Raw genomic sequence first — 13,510 nt, 5'->3', positions numbered from 1 at the left:
CGCTGCGTCCAGTCACTGGAGCTGCCCCTCACGCTTCCAAATCTGTTATACTCCTGAAAAGGCTCTACCACCGTTTTCTCTGCGATTTGTCAACTTCATTAACGCGGTTGGGCTCAAGTCTGAACAGAGTCGCTCCGCCAACCTTCTGTGCACACGGGTATCCCAACACGCAAGAGAGCCGATGCAATTTCTCCTCAGCTCTCGACGGGTCGTCAACCGAAGCCGGCCGGTGAGAATATTTCGTGCCAGTTGATCGGCGTGAATACGGGTGCGAGGGCTTCGTGGTAATTGTTTCTACAGAACGAGGTTGTTAGCATCATGTCCATGGACCACCTAACTTATCAATAGCGCTTTCCCTCTGGGGGAACTGCGGCGATATATCACGTGTGAGAACAAGCAGGGGGATATCAGGTTCGTGGCAAGTATAGCATCAACACTATTGGCCGACCCCACCGCGAAGCCGCGCTTTCCCCGTGGGGTGCGGAGAAGCGGATGCAAATAGACGACCGCCTGGCAGAGTTCCGCGGGGCTCTGGGAGTTTGGGCTGTTACTTAAGAATCCACCGCGCCTCGTGCCGTAGCCTGCTGGCCCGCCTTTTGCCACCGCCCTGCTCTCCGGCCGTCGTTCAACCCACTATGGATCTCCCCAGCACGCTCAAACCCGGTGAGGTAGCAGCCGCGTTTATCGAACATGGCATCGCGAAGCATAGAACCCGCCTAGAAACGGTTTTCCTCAAGGCGGTGAGGCGTCACTCAACTTGTCAATGGTGCTAAGAGCCTTATTCCCGAAAAATTGTACCCGTATAGTTTGCTGCTGGCGTAATGCTGTCGTTCGGTGGTTTATTGTCAGAAGTTACGGGAGGTGGCGCGACTGGTCTTACGGCGTCCAATCCGGGTCTAGCAAAGGTCTTGAGCGGATTCGTCTTTCCTGTTGGTTTGGTGATGTAGGGATCATGCTTGGTGATCATATCTGCATGATACTCATCATGGCGGGAAGGATTGTACTCCAAGGCCAGGAGCTCCTAACGAGCAATATGATGGTGAATTTTGTGGTATAATATCCCCCAACACCAAACTGATGCTGGATGCCCTCAAAGATATTCCCGATGGCTCTCGTGAAGCGTGCCATTCCATGGTGGAGCCTCCCAGTGAACTGGATTATCGGTTTGCAGGATGTTGGCGAATTCTGTGCTAGTCTTGACGAGGACTATACTATAGTTACATTTGGGAACCTTTGCGGCAGTTTATTCGTTGCTGGCGTACTTGTTAGAGGTGCGTTCTCAACCAAAACCTCGCTTCCATCACCGCTGATATGAACCTTTTTCTGTCAGCCACTGGTATTATCTCCACGGCCCCTTACGAAGCCTATATTCGGAGCTTTGCTATGTATGGGCTCGTGTTATACGAGGCATGCTGATCATGAACTGCTTCTAGTCATAAAGCAGTAGAACCTGCGTGGCATCAAATCTTCCTTCGTGGTATCGGCTGCAATTGGCTCGTCTGCGTTGCTGTATGGGTGAGTACCTCAAATTAGGCTTCGTCATGGTGGTAACGTTGAATGGTCCGGACAGCAAGCAGCCGGCGCCCGTGATACTATCTCAAAGATATTCGCCATCTGGATACCAATCTGGGTGCGTATCCCCAGTCATATTCTTGATTACCACCACGATCAATTGCTGCTACAGATTTTCGTTGCATGCGGATTTGATCACGGTAAATTTGTCCCTAGGGAAGTGCGTTTGACCAAGCCACTCATGGGATGAATAGTTGTTGCCAACATGTTCTCGGTTCCCTTGGGTATCATGTTCCACGCGGAGGGTCTCACAGTTGCCGGTTACATTCGCAAGTAAGAATCATTCGAGCAGTGAACGGAGCCTTTGCTGAGACAACGTCGTCGCTAGGTCGTTGATCGCCGCATATCTGGGTAACATCGTCGGCGCGTTGTTGGTTGGATTGCCTGCCTGTTACTTCTACTTGATGGACTGGCGCGCCGACGGCCTTGCCGGCGTCGAAGAGGGAGAGGGGCTCAATCATTCGGCAGCTCAACGCAGTCCCGGTGGGCAATCAGTACGCTCGGAGGACATGGTGGAGAAGCGCCATGAGTGATGCGCCGTTATCCTGCGTTACAACCTTGTAACGTCAGCCCAGCGATGACTTGCAAATAGCATTCGTGATCATTCCACGATGCGATCCCCTGAGTTTGAGAATATGATACTCATTGCCAGATAACAAACAACAACATCCAAGCCCTGAATCGGTCGTGCTACATACGCATATAATGGAGTAGACGCTACGTCAAACTTCCGGGTATCACGAATCGTCCTCAGTGCGGCGGAACCTCTTTTCGATGATGCCATCATTTAACTTGTACCCGTTGGTGGCGAAGAGCTTCGATCGCAAGAAAGGGGCAGTATCGTAAATGTCGTGTTCCTTAGCCTGTTGCGTACTCAGCACGGATAAACTAGATGCGATAACGGAATGTCACTGACTCGTTCGTCGAGCTCCGGAACCTTAACAGTGACGAGCTCGGGTTGCTCGTATCGTTGTAGTTGATATAGACGAGCCTTCTCCTTGACAATCTGTCCGAGGAGGAAGGCAAGCAGCTCCTCGTGGTCCCTTGCCTGCGTGAGATACTTGCGGAAGCCCTACGTGAAAGGTTACAAATGCAGTCGCGCTCTATCGGACATGAACGTACCCGCTCCAAGGTTTTCTTGATTGACATCTTCTGAGTGCTGACGAAACTGCCGACGGCGACCGAAATCGCGACGTCGATATCATCTGCACGGACGTACTCTCTCAAGGCCATCTTGGCGCTCGCTTCCGCCATGCGAATCATGCTCTCCAGGTGGCGGACCGTTATGGGGTACGAGTTAGTCGCCATCGATTCCCGACGAAGGTCCGCAAAAAGACGCGAAAGCTTTTCTTGGTCAAGTTCAAACAACTTGGGTCGGACCTTCTCGCGAGCGTACATGATGTATTTGCGAAGGAGGTCTTGCGGGATCAACTACGTTGTGCGATTGTCAGCGACGATGCGACATAGACAAGCGACGACCTACGTCAGCGTCAAGCACGGTACCGACATCCATCTCTTCGGTCTTCTCAAACTTCGGGTGACTACGAAGATGGCTGCCGACGACGAATCGGGCAAGCAGCTCGTCCTTGACCGGGTCCACCGTGTCCTTGACCACGCAGAGCACGTCAAAGCGCGACAAGATTGGCTCTGTCAGCTCGACATTCTGTTGGAAGGGTATCGTCGGGTTGTAACGCCCTCGGATAGGGTTAGCAGCAGCGATGATAGCACAGCGCGCCTGCAATGAAGTGACGATGCCGGCCTTCGCAATAGAGATCGACTGCTGTTCCATAGCTTCGTGGATCGACGTCCGATCCGCGTCGTTCATCTTGTCAAACTCGTCGATAAGGCATGTACCCTTGTCGGCTAGCACCAACGCGCCACCCTCGAGTGTCCATTCCTGAGTAACCGGGTCTTTGCGTACGCTGGCCGTGAGACCCACAGCAGAAGCACCCTGGCCAGTAGCAAAGACGGAGCGATGGGCTGTCTTCTCCACGTACTTGAGGAACTGGGACTTGGCAGTACCGGGGTCACCGAGCAAGAGCACGTTGATATCGCCACGAATTCTCAGCTTCCGGTTGATGTCTTTGGGAACGCCACCGAAGAGAGATAGCGCGATAGCCGTCTTGATATCCTCGTGTCCATAGATCGAGGGAGCGATCGATTTGATGATACGCTTCCGAATACGATCATCGCGAGCGAGGGCACGGATTTCCTTCTCGTCCTCTTCAGTGAGACGGAAGGCAGCGAACTGGTCTTCCTTCTTGTTGATATGGTTCGCCTCTATGATGGTCGAGAACACCGGGAAGCCGTTTTTCGAGTTCAACGAAGCGTCAAAATTGTTCCGGTACACGCCCGTTACTTCCTGTTGAGGTGGCATCAGAGTAATGTTCATCGCATCGCAAGAGTAATGCAACCAACAATCTCCTCTCCCGGCTTAGCTGAGTCTATCAGGTCCCATAGCAGGATTACTTCTCGGTGTCTCGGAAGACGGCCTGCAGGAACAGACCCGGGAGATTCTTGAAGTGTCATCTTCTGGTAGTTCCTGTACACGGTCTATCGATGCCGATTAAGCCAATATCTTGAGCCTATTCAAGTAGCATACCTGTTCTGAATTGACGGAAAAGGGGCCCTTGCTCTCGCAGTTCGCGCAGTAGCTGATTCTAACCTCCTTCGTTGCATCTTGGTAGAACGGACCCAGGACGGCACCGCACTTGCGGCAGTCGAACCGAACATACTTCAACTGCGGGAATACCCCTGTTCGCCTCGTCACGACGCCGTTCACTCGAACGAGATTGTTCAGGTTCGAACGCCGAAGGTCGCGGAGAGAGGTGCTTAGAGGAAGGTCAGTAATCCGAACATGCACTTCAGAGTGAATGCGCTCGTATGACGGATAATAGACGAGAATGGCGTTGAGAGCAACCTCGTCTAGTATAGCCAGCATGGCGGTAGGTGAATTCGTTAAGAAGTACGCGAGGATGGGCTTTGAGACTGCGAGGTGGAGGTATGACACCTCGAGTGACTCCGAGTTGTCTACAGAGACGTCAGTTAGCCGTTGTTGCCTCCCACAGTGCCTACATACTTTCGCCAAGGTTTCGTATTCTCTGACCGTAGACGGAGGCGCCGCTTTCGTCCACATAAGTCATGAGAAACTGTCGAAAATGCTTCATGATGGATCGGCGGACGCGCTCATTCGCGATCCATTCGACTATAGACTTGGCCTTGATATCTCCTAGTTGTTCCAGAGGGATTTCCTGCGAGCGGGACGCATCAGCATCTGGACATAACGTCAAATCGGTATCACTTACGTCTTCTATGCCATCCATGTCATCGATATCCCTCCGCTCATCGTACTGTCGCCTGGTTCGTCTTTTCATGCCGGCCAACAAGCCTCCACCCAGATCACCTTCATCTTCGGCATCATCGCTTTCCAGGAATTGCGGCATGCGACTCCGAGCAGCGGCACGTCCGCCGCGCCTGCCTGAGCGTTCGCGGCGGTCTCTCCTCGCCATCTCTTGTTCGGCCGCACGACGTTGCGCCGCTGACATCTCGCCGAACTCATCCTCATCGTTGATATCGGCGTCGGAGTAGCGGTCCAAAAGCTCGTTGGTAGCGTAGTCCCTGCGGCATATCAAGGTCAATGGTGGACGCCATGTTTCAGGTTGATGCGCACTCGTCGAGATTCTGGCCGAATAAATCTTCACCGTCTTCCTCATCCTCATCGACCTCATCGTCCACGTCTCGCACAGGGTCACGCTCGTCCAGACTATCGTCCGTATCTTCGGAGAATGGCGGCGGCGGGGAGGATGGCGGCAGCGACGACGAGGAGTCGCGTCGCGTCGTGCTGGGGCGCGCCGCAGCGGGCGGGGACGATCTGGGCGATGCCGATCTCTGGCGTTTGGCTCTTCTTGGTGTTTGTTGAGACTTGATAGCAAGTGTTAGCGTATTTCGACGCGTAGCAGCGACTTGGAGCCTACCATGGTGAAGACACGCGTGTCAAGAAGGACAAGCCGGGAACGCGTCCTGGCGAGTCGCGTCAATAATTAAGATTGTAGCGGAGCATGTCGGAGTCCCATTTGGTGGCCCTCCCATCTGCAGCTGTTGCCCGTTCTTCCCTAAGTCAAACATAACTCTCGCTGAGAAGTTCCACATGATTTCCCCACCGGTTCGGGTTGAAATGAACCGCACGCTGCCCCGTTCTCTCTCCACTGACCGTCACGCTACGTCGGTCTACCTTCAGCACCAAGTATGCCTGAATACCGGCGTCAGCCGCTGAAAGGGATATTCCTGTTCTATCAACTGTTCACTACCCTCCTATTTCGCGTACCGACATGGGCACTCATTTCCCTCTATCCGAAATGGCGGCCTCGGCCATCATGGTCTATCACGCGTTGCATCTACATACGCCTGTGGAGACACCTTTTCCATGTTGGTAACAAGTAAGGAAGATCTCCAAATATCATATCGGCTTGAAAGTTCAGCACGCTAACCTCTTCCCAGGGTCGGTAAACTGGGAAAAACTCCAGACCATCTCGCTATCGTGTCAGGGATCGGAGTCAAGGGTATCTGGGTAGAACCCGCCCCCGAACTTATCGTGGGGGAAGTCAAGGAATGGGCCGATGTCGCACAAATCGAGCCCATCCGCCTTCCTGGATATTGGTTGGACAAGAGTGGATCGGACACCAAGCCTGGAGAGCCTCCTGCTCCGGGCGAGAAGGTCGTTTATGCCCTTCATGGCGGGGCATACGTTTCCCTGTACGTACGCCGCTGCGTTCTTCATAACCCTGGGTTTTGATAGAGATCGCATCAGGTCAGCGAATCCAGCGGATCCGACTGCCAATATCGCGAAGGGACTACTTCAGCATTGTGATCATGTGCGACGCGTTTTCTCTCTTGAATATCGGTTATCCGTCGGCCCCCCATATGATCCTGCTCATCCGTTCCCGACTGCGTTGGTGAGGCCCATTCAATCATGCCCTCCCTCTTGCTTACACGACGCCAGGTCGATGCCGTCTCCGGTTACAACTATCTTATCAACGTCGTGGGACTCAAACCCGAAGATATCATCGTGGAGGGCGACTCCGCCGGGGGAAATTTGGCTCTCGCGCTTTCCCGCTACCTGATTGAGAATCGGACCCACGCGAGCGTACCTGCCCCTCCTGGCGCGCTTATCCTCATGTCGCCCTGGTGCGACCTGAGCAAGTCCCACCACAGTCCGGAGTCCAGCACGTTCAAGAACGCCAACTCTGACTATCTCAGCATGCATGACACCCCACCGGACAGACTATTCTATCCCGTCCGGGCTTTCATTGGGCCGCATGATCCCAGTTGGCTCGACGCGAATCGGTATATATCACCTGCCTCGTTGAACCTCAACCCGTTGGGGCCGGATAACAAAGGGCTTTTTTCTGGATTTCCGAGGACGTTCATCGCCGCGGGAGGCGCTGAGGTGCTCCTCGACCAGATTCGGACGCTTAAAGACCGCATGGTCGGGGATTTGGGCAACGCGGTAACGTATTCCGAAGCGCCAGACGGCGTCCACGACTATGCGTGTTTCGAGTGGCACGAGCCAGAGAGGTCGGAGACGTTCATCCAGATTTCCAAATGGTTACAATCTCCTCTTTCCTCAGTTTCATAGCCGTTGCTCTCAGCACCCAGGCTCTTTGCCGTCGGAGACGTCACCATGCCAGATGTTGATAACGAACCCAAGGCCTCGAGGCCATGCATTCTCACGTACGTAGTATTGCTCAACGCGTCATTAGCCACGCAAAGCCTTGTCTTTGTCCATATGAAGGCACTACGATGGGTGCTGGTACTTATCTAAACAATACACTACATTCTGAACATCCGGAGCCGGAGAATGCTGTTTCCACGTGCATTATATCAAAGAAACCAACTCTCTTCAGAGTTCGAATGCACTTCGCTGTCTGAAATCATTGATCAACCATGTGGAAAGCCGAACATTGTATCATCGCGGTGCTTCGATGCAACATATCTCCCAAGATCCCATAAGGCATTCCTCGGAGAAGCTGAGGAACGTATGCACGATAAGCGTTCAACGCCTGCAAACCACACCTTGCAAGGCTCTCTATCGAGCGTCTGTCGCCTACGCCAAGAAATGTTGCGAAGGCGTCCAATTCGATGTCGGACACTCCTCGCTGAATTGTATAAAATCGACATACGATGAGGTCGATACGCTGTCCTTCGTCGTCCTCAGGCAAGCGATCCCGATTGTTTCAACGATGTTCAGCTCCATCGCGATCGGGATGCTTGTCGTCAGCGGTGTTGTATCGGCGCTCCCTCAGCGCCGGGCGCTACCGTCCGGCACTGTCACTTGCGGAAGCCACAAGTATAGCGTCAGCCAGGTGTCATCGGCGGTATCCCAGGGATACAAGGACTACAAAGCCGGCACTGAAGTCGGTAGGTCATCCGCGACTATAAGGAAGTCTTGTTCAGCACCGGTGACTGACGGTATCGTCCAGGCTCGAACGACTATCCCCACACTTTCCGCAACGACGAAGGACTGAAGCTTTACTGCTCCGGTTCGTCTTGGGAAGAGGTAGGCATTGCCTTTAACCCGTCCTAGACCCACGGCTCAGTTCCTTATTCAGTTCCCGATCTTGACGAGCGGTGTCTACACTGGCGGTTCTCCTGGCGCCGATCGGGTCATCTTCGACACCTCTGGCACTTATTGCGCGTGAGTTGAGGGACGAGTTTCCACGGATAGTGTCACTGACAGCGTATATTAGTGTCGCCACACATACAGGGGCATCATCGACAAACGGATTTGTTTCTTGCCAGGGAGATTGATTCCCGTTTTGCTTCGGGGGGCCGGAGGGCATCGTTGACATATGAAAAGAGGGTACACGATCGTCGTATTTCATGCATGTGCCACTATATTGCAATATAACATGAGGGAATCGTGCGATGCGAACGGAGCGGTACTTAGTACTTACTTATCAGCGGTGCATATGCAAACAGCGACGATCTCTCGCTTCCGCCGAGAGGCTGTGTTACAATAGTTACGTGGCACGCTGCAAGAGCCGAACCGCGATCAGTGGCACGTAGATCCAGGAACAAGTCGCTATGCAGGGGAGACGTGCAGCCGCGGAGAATGAGCACAGACCATGGAATGGCGCAGCGGCACAGGTCGCGCCTCAAGCGCTGAGCGCCATGTTTCGTTGATCTTCACCGAGCGGCCACAGATTGCACGAAAAGCCAAGTCCGATCTTCCTCCGATGTTCGTATCCAATGCCTATACAGTCCTTCTCAAAGTTGTGAATTTGCCCCACCGGCGGGAGACCGGAGAAGTTGGAGCGAAGCGCGGAAGAGTCATGTCGCGAGATCAACGGTCTTCACGCGAGTTTCGGTCAATACAACCAACAGATCGGTAGAGGAACCGCTTTTCGGAAGACCCGCAGACGAAGAAAGACGTACAACCAGGCCGCTCGAGCCCATCAGGAACTGCTGCTGAGCCCGTGTTGGACGCGACAAAGCCAAAAGATCCCGCCGCATGTGGAGCGACGATCATACAGCCGAGATGCAGACGAGCGCCAGCATCGCATGAGGGCTGTCCAGTTGTCCGAGGAGTGCACTTTTCCCTGGTCGATAGGAAGAGGAACACGCGTGTCCAGCTACGCACTCGATGGTGGCTGATACAATACCACAAGCAAACGGAAGAGCATACGGCGTGCTATATTTGGCAGCACAGTCTCGCACGGAGAGAAACCGCTCCTCTCACGCAGATAATTTTAGCAAACCCCATGCTGGCTTTGTGAAGACCGTTCCTCGGTCGAATCCAGGTCTGGAAGTCATCTGTGCACGTTCACCACATGCACGCTTCCGCAAACGGCGGTCGTCAGCGTGACCTCCCTTCAGATGATTGGCAGAGTACGGTGTTCCACGTCGCCGAGAAGGCCAACGGTCCTGATGGCTCTCTCTAAAAGAGCTCGAGGATGTCGGCATACGCACGACCGTGCGTTCGTAGAGCATGCGCATCTTATCCAACAGTGATCCAGGCATGGGTCGCTCTCCGCGATATCGCCCATGGTGAGCATCCGGAACATGTGCAACGTTCGGTGCATGCAGCCCAGCGACAGAGTATAAAAGAGGCGTTGCGGGCGGTCGTAGAGATCCGTCTCTGATCGGACAGCTGTAGGACGCACGGCCAGCCATGTTCAAGACGATCATCGCCATTTTGGCCGTCGTTGGCAGTATTGCCGCCCTGCCCGGACGCCGGGCGCTTCCATCCGGAACCGTGACCTGCGGGAGCAACAGATACTCCGTGAGCCAGGTGGTGAACGCCGTCGACCAAGGATTCGACCTGCATGAGGAGGGCAAGACGCTGGGTAAGTCGGCGGGTGCCGAATCGCTCTCTGTAACCAGTTTGAGAAATGCGTGTCGCTCATGTCGAGATTTGACCAGGTTCGGACGAGTACCCGCACCAGTTCTTCAATGACGAGGGCCTCGACCTGTTCTGTTCCGGCTCCTCGTGGCAAGAGGTGAGCAGCAGCTCAACACTGGTCCGACGTTCATTCCCGTGTATAACGCACTGTGTTCGCGTAGTTCCCCATTCTGGAGAGCGGATCGTATACGGGCGGCTCGCCAGGAGCCGACCGAGTCGTGTTCAACACGGCTGGCACGTACTGCGCGTGAGTGTGCTTCACAGCGATTGTTGTTCCTCAGGCCGTTGAACCGCATGCGACCAGCGTGATTACACACACAGGCGCCTCCGAAGAAAATGGTTTCGTCTCTTGCAAGGGCGATTGATAGTGGCGTCTGGCGGGAGCGTGTTGCGGCTGTTCTGCCGTGATTATATGAGAAATTGCATGAGGACGGTTACGAGGACAATGGAAGGTGCATGTTGTACGTTACCCGTAATTGATATCGGTGGGACTTGGCTGTATCTTGCGAAGAGTGCGGGACGGGATATGCTGTAAGACGAAGGCAATCAATATGGTGGATGAACCTCGGATAAGCAGGGCGACGCTTACGAGCTCGTAGCATGTCACGACTCACGATGACGATGGTGCATCTTCCCCCAAGAAGCTCAGCCAATGAATCGCAGGGAAGCGAGCTATGTACTAGCATCGACGTCACTCTTTTGATTGACAGATGTGCGCGGAAAGCTGCACGGAAGCATAGTGCATACTACCAGCACTCTTCATCACAGAATGAACCGTTCAAGTCATTATTCTGAATCAGAGCGCATGGTCTGTACGGATTTGTTCGCGTCCGTAGTCCGGCGTTTGTGTCAAGGACGATGCAGTGCATTGCCACGCCAAACACCAAGGCCGAGCCAAGGCCCGAAAGGCTCCGAAGGGCGAACCCCGCGTCGAATCTGACAGCTCGCGCAACTTTGATAGCCTTCCAGCGCGCTGAGATCGACCGGGCGCTTCTAGCGCGACGAAGGTTTTGCGTTCGCTGTCTTACGGTAACAACGCGTTCGTGAGTCATCCACGCCGCCGGGAAGATGTACAAGGATCAACGAGTGACATATCCACACAGTATCACAGATGAATGGTCGCCTGAAGGGCAACAGGGCCAATCCATCAACATAACCTCCGCAAATCTCACCTTTTCCAGTATAAATGCGGCCCAGCCTAGGCGGTCGCAATCGCGGCTACGAGCGCCGCACGGAGTCGTCAGCAATTTGCAAGGACCAGAAAAGAGTAATAAACAAGATACGCTCGGCAGACCGTTCGGAGGTAAATTATGTCAGCTCCGGAGGCTATATTAAACCCTACTAAAGTGGGAAAATGGCAGTGCCCGCTGGCCGCCCCTCCAGCACGTCGGCCCTGGCTCTGCACCGACTGTTGTTCCTCATGATGCGCCAGCATTGCGAATAGGTATGCGACTACACTCATGCGCCGTCCGCGGAGTGACATAGCCATGCTCCGCATCGGACGAGGGTTTGCGTCCAACGTTGTGGACATGCTATGCGATGGCCAGACCATCGGGCGTCGGCGAGCACGTACGGACGGTCGGAGAGCCGGAATCGCCGGAAGCCAGGCTGGATTTGATTTTTATTAAAGAAGGCGCGCTGATACGGACCACGTGGAGGGGTCGCGCATTGGGACATGACCGAAGTTGGGTAGATGTGACAGCGATTCTGGCCATGCTTGGGAGGATGCCGAGCGTTGCGGGTGTGCGGACCAATCGCCAGATCTTCGCTGGTGTCGCACACACGCTGCTCCGATCTGTCTTGGGCTGGGTCGAATGGAGCCACGCACCTTGTTTCTGCTGGCGCTTCGGGGCAGGTCCTTTCCGTTTGCGTTCCGGGCGCCATTTGGGGTATTTCGCTGCCGCCTTCCCCGCCCGTCCGCGTTGTTTCTCCCCTCGCGATTTCCTGCCCGTGTTTGATCAGCGGTCGGCGCGTTTTGGACAAGTGCGTGTGACACCCGCGCCGCATATAATCCTCGCCCCTCCCGTCGTCCGTCCACCCTTCTTGCCGTCTCCCGTCGTCGCGCGGTCCCGCCCATGGACCGCTTTGAGCACAAGGTCCGCCCGCGCGATCGCCCGCGCCGCCCACGCGCTCACGCCAGCCCACAGGATCAGCCCCATCGTCTGCCGCGCGCACCGTCGTTCCCTGATCTCAGGTAGCGCGTTTTTCTTTGTGTCCGTGACGTAGCCGATCGTACGCGTCTGACAAACGACCCGATCGCCCTCGCGCAGGCTCCAGCCGCAGATGGACTCCAGCCCGTCCACCTCCGCGCGCTCACCCGAGTCGCCCACGCCGACATCGCGCACGCCCACCGGCCAGCGCCCGCGCCTGTGTCCGCTGGACCTGGCGCAAGCTCCAAAATCGTCGCACACGCTTATCACCCCGCCCTTGACCCCGTCCTCTCTGAGCGGCCAGGAGGCCCTGGGAAATTCTCCCCGCACCCCACCGGAGCCAGGCTCCCCCCTCGCCGCTAGGTGGGCCCGAAGCCTGTTTATCGGAAGCCAGACGAGTCCAAAGCAGCGGGGACACGGCACCCCAGGCCACCTCTCGCCCACCACCCAACGCTCGGGTTCGCTGACCTCCTCGACGGGCGACAGCGTGGACTCTCTCGACGTCTCCTCGTTGATTGCCTCTCTCAAGTCGACCGCCACATCCGTGTCCGATAGCGACTCCGTTAACGCGTCCGACTTCGACCTAGACGCAGGCAGCGACAATACCCCTAGCCGCTTCCTCTTGGTGAGTCCACTCGTCTGTTGATCGTTGCCTAATCAGCTCTTCTCTGCGCGTATACGCATGCTGCGTACCGAATCGCATGTTCACTTGCTTGTTTTGTTTTCCGATGTTTTAGTTCCCCACGCAACTCTTCGCTGACAATTCGTTGCGTGTTGTTGCAGGTCGGCAACGTCCCCAACAATGCGCAGTCATCTTCACTAAAAGAGGCGTTCACGGGCTGCGGCGACGTGAAGGGCATACTGCCTCGCTTTCAGGCGGACCACGGCGTCGTCATTCTTGCGTTCTTTGACACGCGCGATGCCACCCGCGCTCAGCGTTTTCTTTCCTCACAGATATCGACTGCTTTTGGCGGCCGCATGCTATCGGCCAGATTTATCACGGCTACGACGTTGGAGAGAGTGAGCGCTCATATGACCCAACGCAGTACAGGTCATCGCTGACATGTTGCTTAGTACATCGGCAGGTCCGCATTCGTCGCTGAGACGGAAGGGGATTTGTCCGTCACCGCGGACGATATTAACATGGACCCAGCCATTATGAGGGACATGCTTGCTTCCTTCGGTCAACTGCAGTCTCTGGTGCAAGTCGACCATCGCGTGAGTGCAGACCGTGACCAAATCCACCAAGACATTCAATTGCGTATTTGTCCAGGTGTATCGTGTTGAATATTTCGACGTGCGGCACGCGTCTGCTGCCAGAGATTTGTTGGCTGCTCAGTCGATTCGAGGTGTTCGCCTAGTTGTTCCCAAGTTCGACTCTGCGCCT

The 13,510-nt window shown here is 55.0% G+C and overlaps 5 protein-coding genes across 5 annotated transcripts; 4 read left to right on the top strand and 1 right to left on the bottom strand.

The window, feature by feature from the left end:
• Nucleotides 1-635: 635 nt before the first annotated feature.
• Nucleotides 636-1,849, top strand: PUNSTDRAFT_62074 (Formate/nitrite transporter; the record flags this gene model as incomplete). Its single annotated transcript, XM_007381511.1, has 10 exons — nt 636-740; nt 807-943; nt 997-1,039; nt 1,097-1,163; nt 1,218-1,271; nt 1,331-1,385; nt 1,434-1,515; nt 1,571-1,630; nt 1,685-1,712; nt 1,767-1,849. 10 exons carry the CDS (start codon nt 636-638, stop codon nt 1,847-1,849), a joined length of 714 nt encoding a protein of 237 aa, XP_007381573.1.
• Nucleotides 1,850-2,309: 460 nt separating this feature from the next.
• PUNSTDRAFT_63433 (MCM-domain-containing protein) lies at nt 2,310-5,081 on the bottom strand (the record flags this gene model as incomplete). The annotated part of the gene is made up of 8 exons (XM_007381510.1): nt 2,310-2,435; nt 2,489-2,644; nt 2,695-2,990; nt 3,052-3,934; nt 3,991-4,125; nt 4,175-4,602; nt 4,652-4,823; nt 4,878-5,081. The coding sequence occupies 8 exons, from the start codon at nt 5,079-5,081 to the stop codon at nt 2,310-2,312; spliced, it is 2,400 nt and encodes a 799-aa protein (XP_007381572.1).
• Nucleotides 5,082-5,788: 707 nt separating this feature from the next.
• PUNSTDRAFT_83941 (alpha/beta-hydrolase) lies at nt 5,789-7,410 on the top strand. Its single transcript, XM_007381509.1, has 4 exons — nt 5,789-6,008; nt 6,070-6,324; nt 6,380-6,524; nt 6,572-7,410. Exons 1-4 carry the CDS (start codon nt 5,818-5,820, stop codon nt 7,205-7,207), a joined length of 1,227 nt encoding a protein of 408 aa, XP_007381571.1. The 5' UTR covers nt 5,789-5,817; the 3' UTR covers nt 7,208-7,410.
• Nucleotides 7,411-7,811: 401 nt separating this feature from the next.
• On the top strand, nt 7,812-8,379 carry PUNSTDRAFT_63409 (guanyl-specific ribonuclease T1 precursor; the record flags this gene model as incomplete). The annotated part of the gene is made up of 4 exons (XM_007381508.1): nt 7,812-7,989; nt 8,052-8,128; nt 8,181-8,266; nt 8,319-8,379. 4 exons carry the CDS (start codon nt 7,812-7,814, stop codon nt 8,377-8,379), a joined length of 402 nt encoding a protein of 133 aa, XP_007381570.1.
• Nucleotides 8,380-9,720: 1,341 nt separating this feature from the next.
• On the top strand, nt 9,721-10,538 carry PUNSTDRAFT_99414 (guanyl-specific ribonuclease C2). The gene is made up of 4 exons (XM_007381507.1): nt 9,721-9,917; nt 9,994-10,070; nt 10,135-10,220; nt 10,278-10,538. Exons 1-4 carry the CDS (start codon nt 9,743-9,745, stop codon nt 10,336-10,338), a joined length of 399 nt encoding a protein of 132 aa, XP_007381569.1. The 5' UTR covers nt 9,721-9,742; the 3' UTR covers nt 10,339-10,538.
• Nucleotides 10,539-13,510: the final 2,972 nt, after the last annotated feature.

The sequence above is a fragment of the Punctularia strigosozonata genome, assembly GCF_000264995.1.
Source record: "Punctularia strigosozonata HHB-11173 SS5 unplaced genomic scaffold PUNSTscaffold_3, whole genome shotgun sequence".
Lineage (NCBI taxonomy): Eukaryota > Fungi > Basidiomycota > Agaricomycetes > Corticiales > Punctulariaceae > Punctularia > Punctularia strigosozonata.
This window is presented reverse-complemented; position numbering and strand designations above follow the sequence as displayed.

Excerpts from the sequence above, each read along its gene's own strand:
- PUNSTDRAFT_83941 (XM_007381509.1), top strand. The coding sequence starts at position 5,818 with ATGCCTGAATACCGGCGTCAGCCGCTGAAAGGGATATTCCTGTTCTAT. Across the intron at positions 6,009-6,069 it reads CTTTTCCATGTTGGTAACAA|GGTCGGTAAACTGGGAAAAA; the intron begins GTAAGGAAGATC and ends ACCTCTTCCCAG. Across the intron at positions 6,525-6,571 it reads ATCCGTTCCCGACTGCGTTG|GTCGATGCCGTCTCCGGTTA; the intron begins GTGAGGCCCATT and ends ACACGACGCCAG.
- PUNSTDRAFT_99414 (XM_007381507.1), top strand. The coding sequence starts at position 9,743 with ATGTTCAAGACGATCATCGCCATTTTGGCCGTCGTTGGCAGTATTGCC. Across the intron at positions 10,071-10,134 it reads CCGGCTCCTCGTGGCAAGAG|TTCCCCATTCTGGAGAGCGG; the intron begins GTGAGCAGCAGC and ends GTGTTCGCGTAG. Across the intron at positions 10,221-10,277 it reads ACGGCTGGCACGTACTGCGC|CGTGATTACACACACAGGCG; the intron begins GTGAGTGTGCTT and ends GCATGCGACCAG.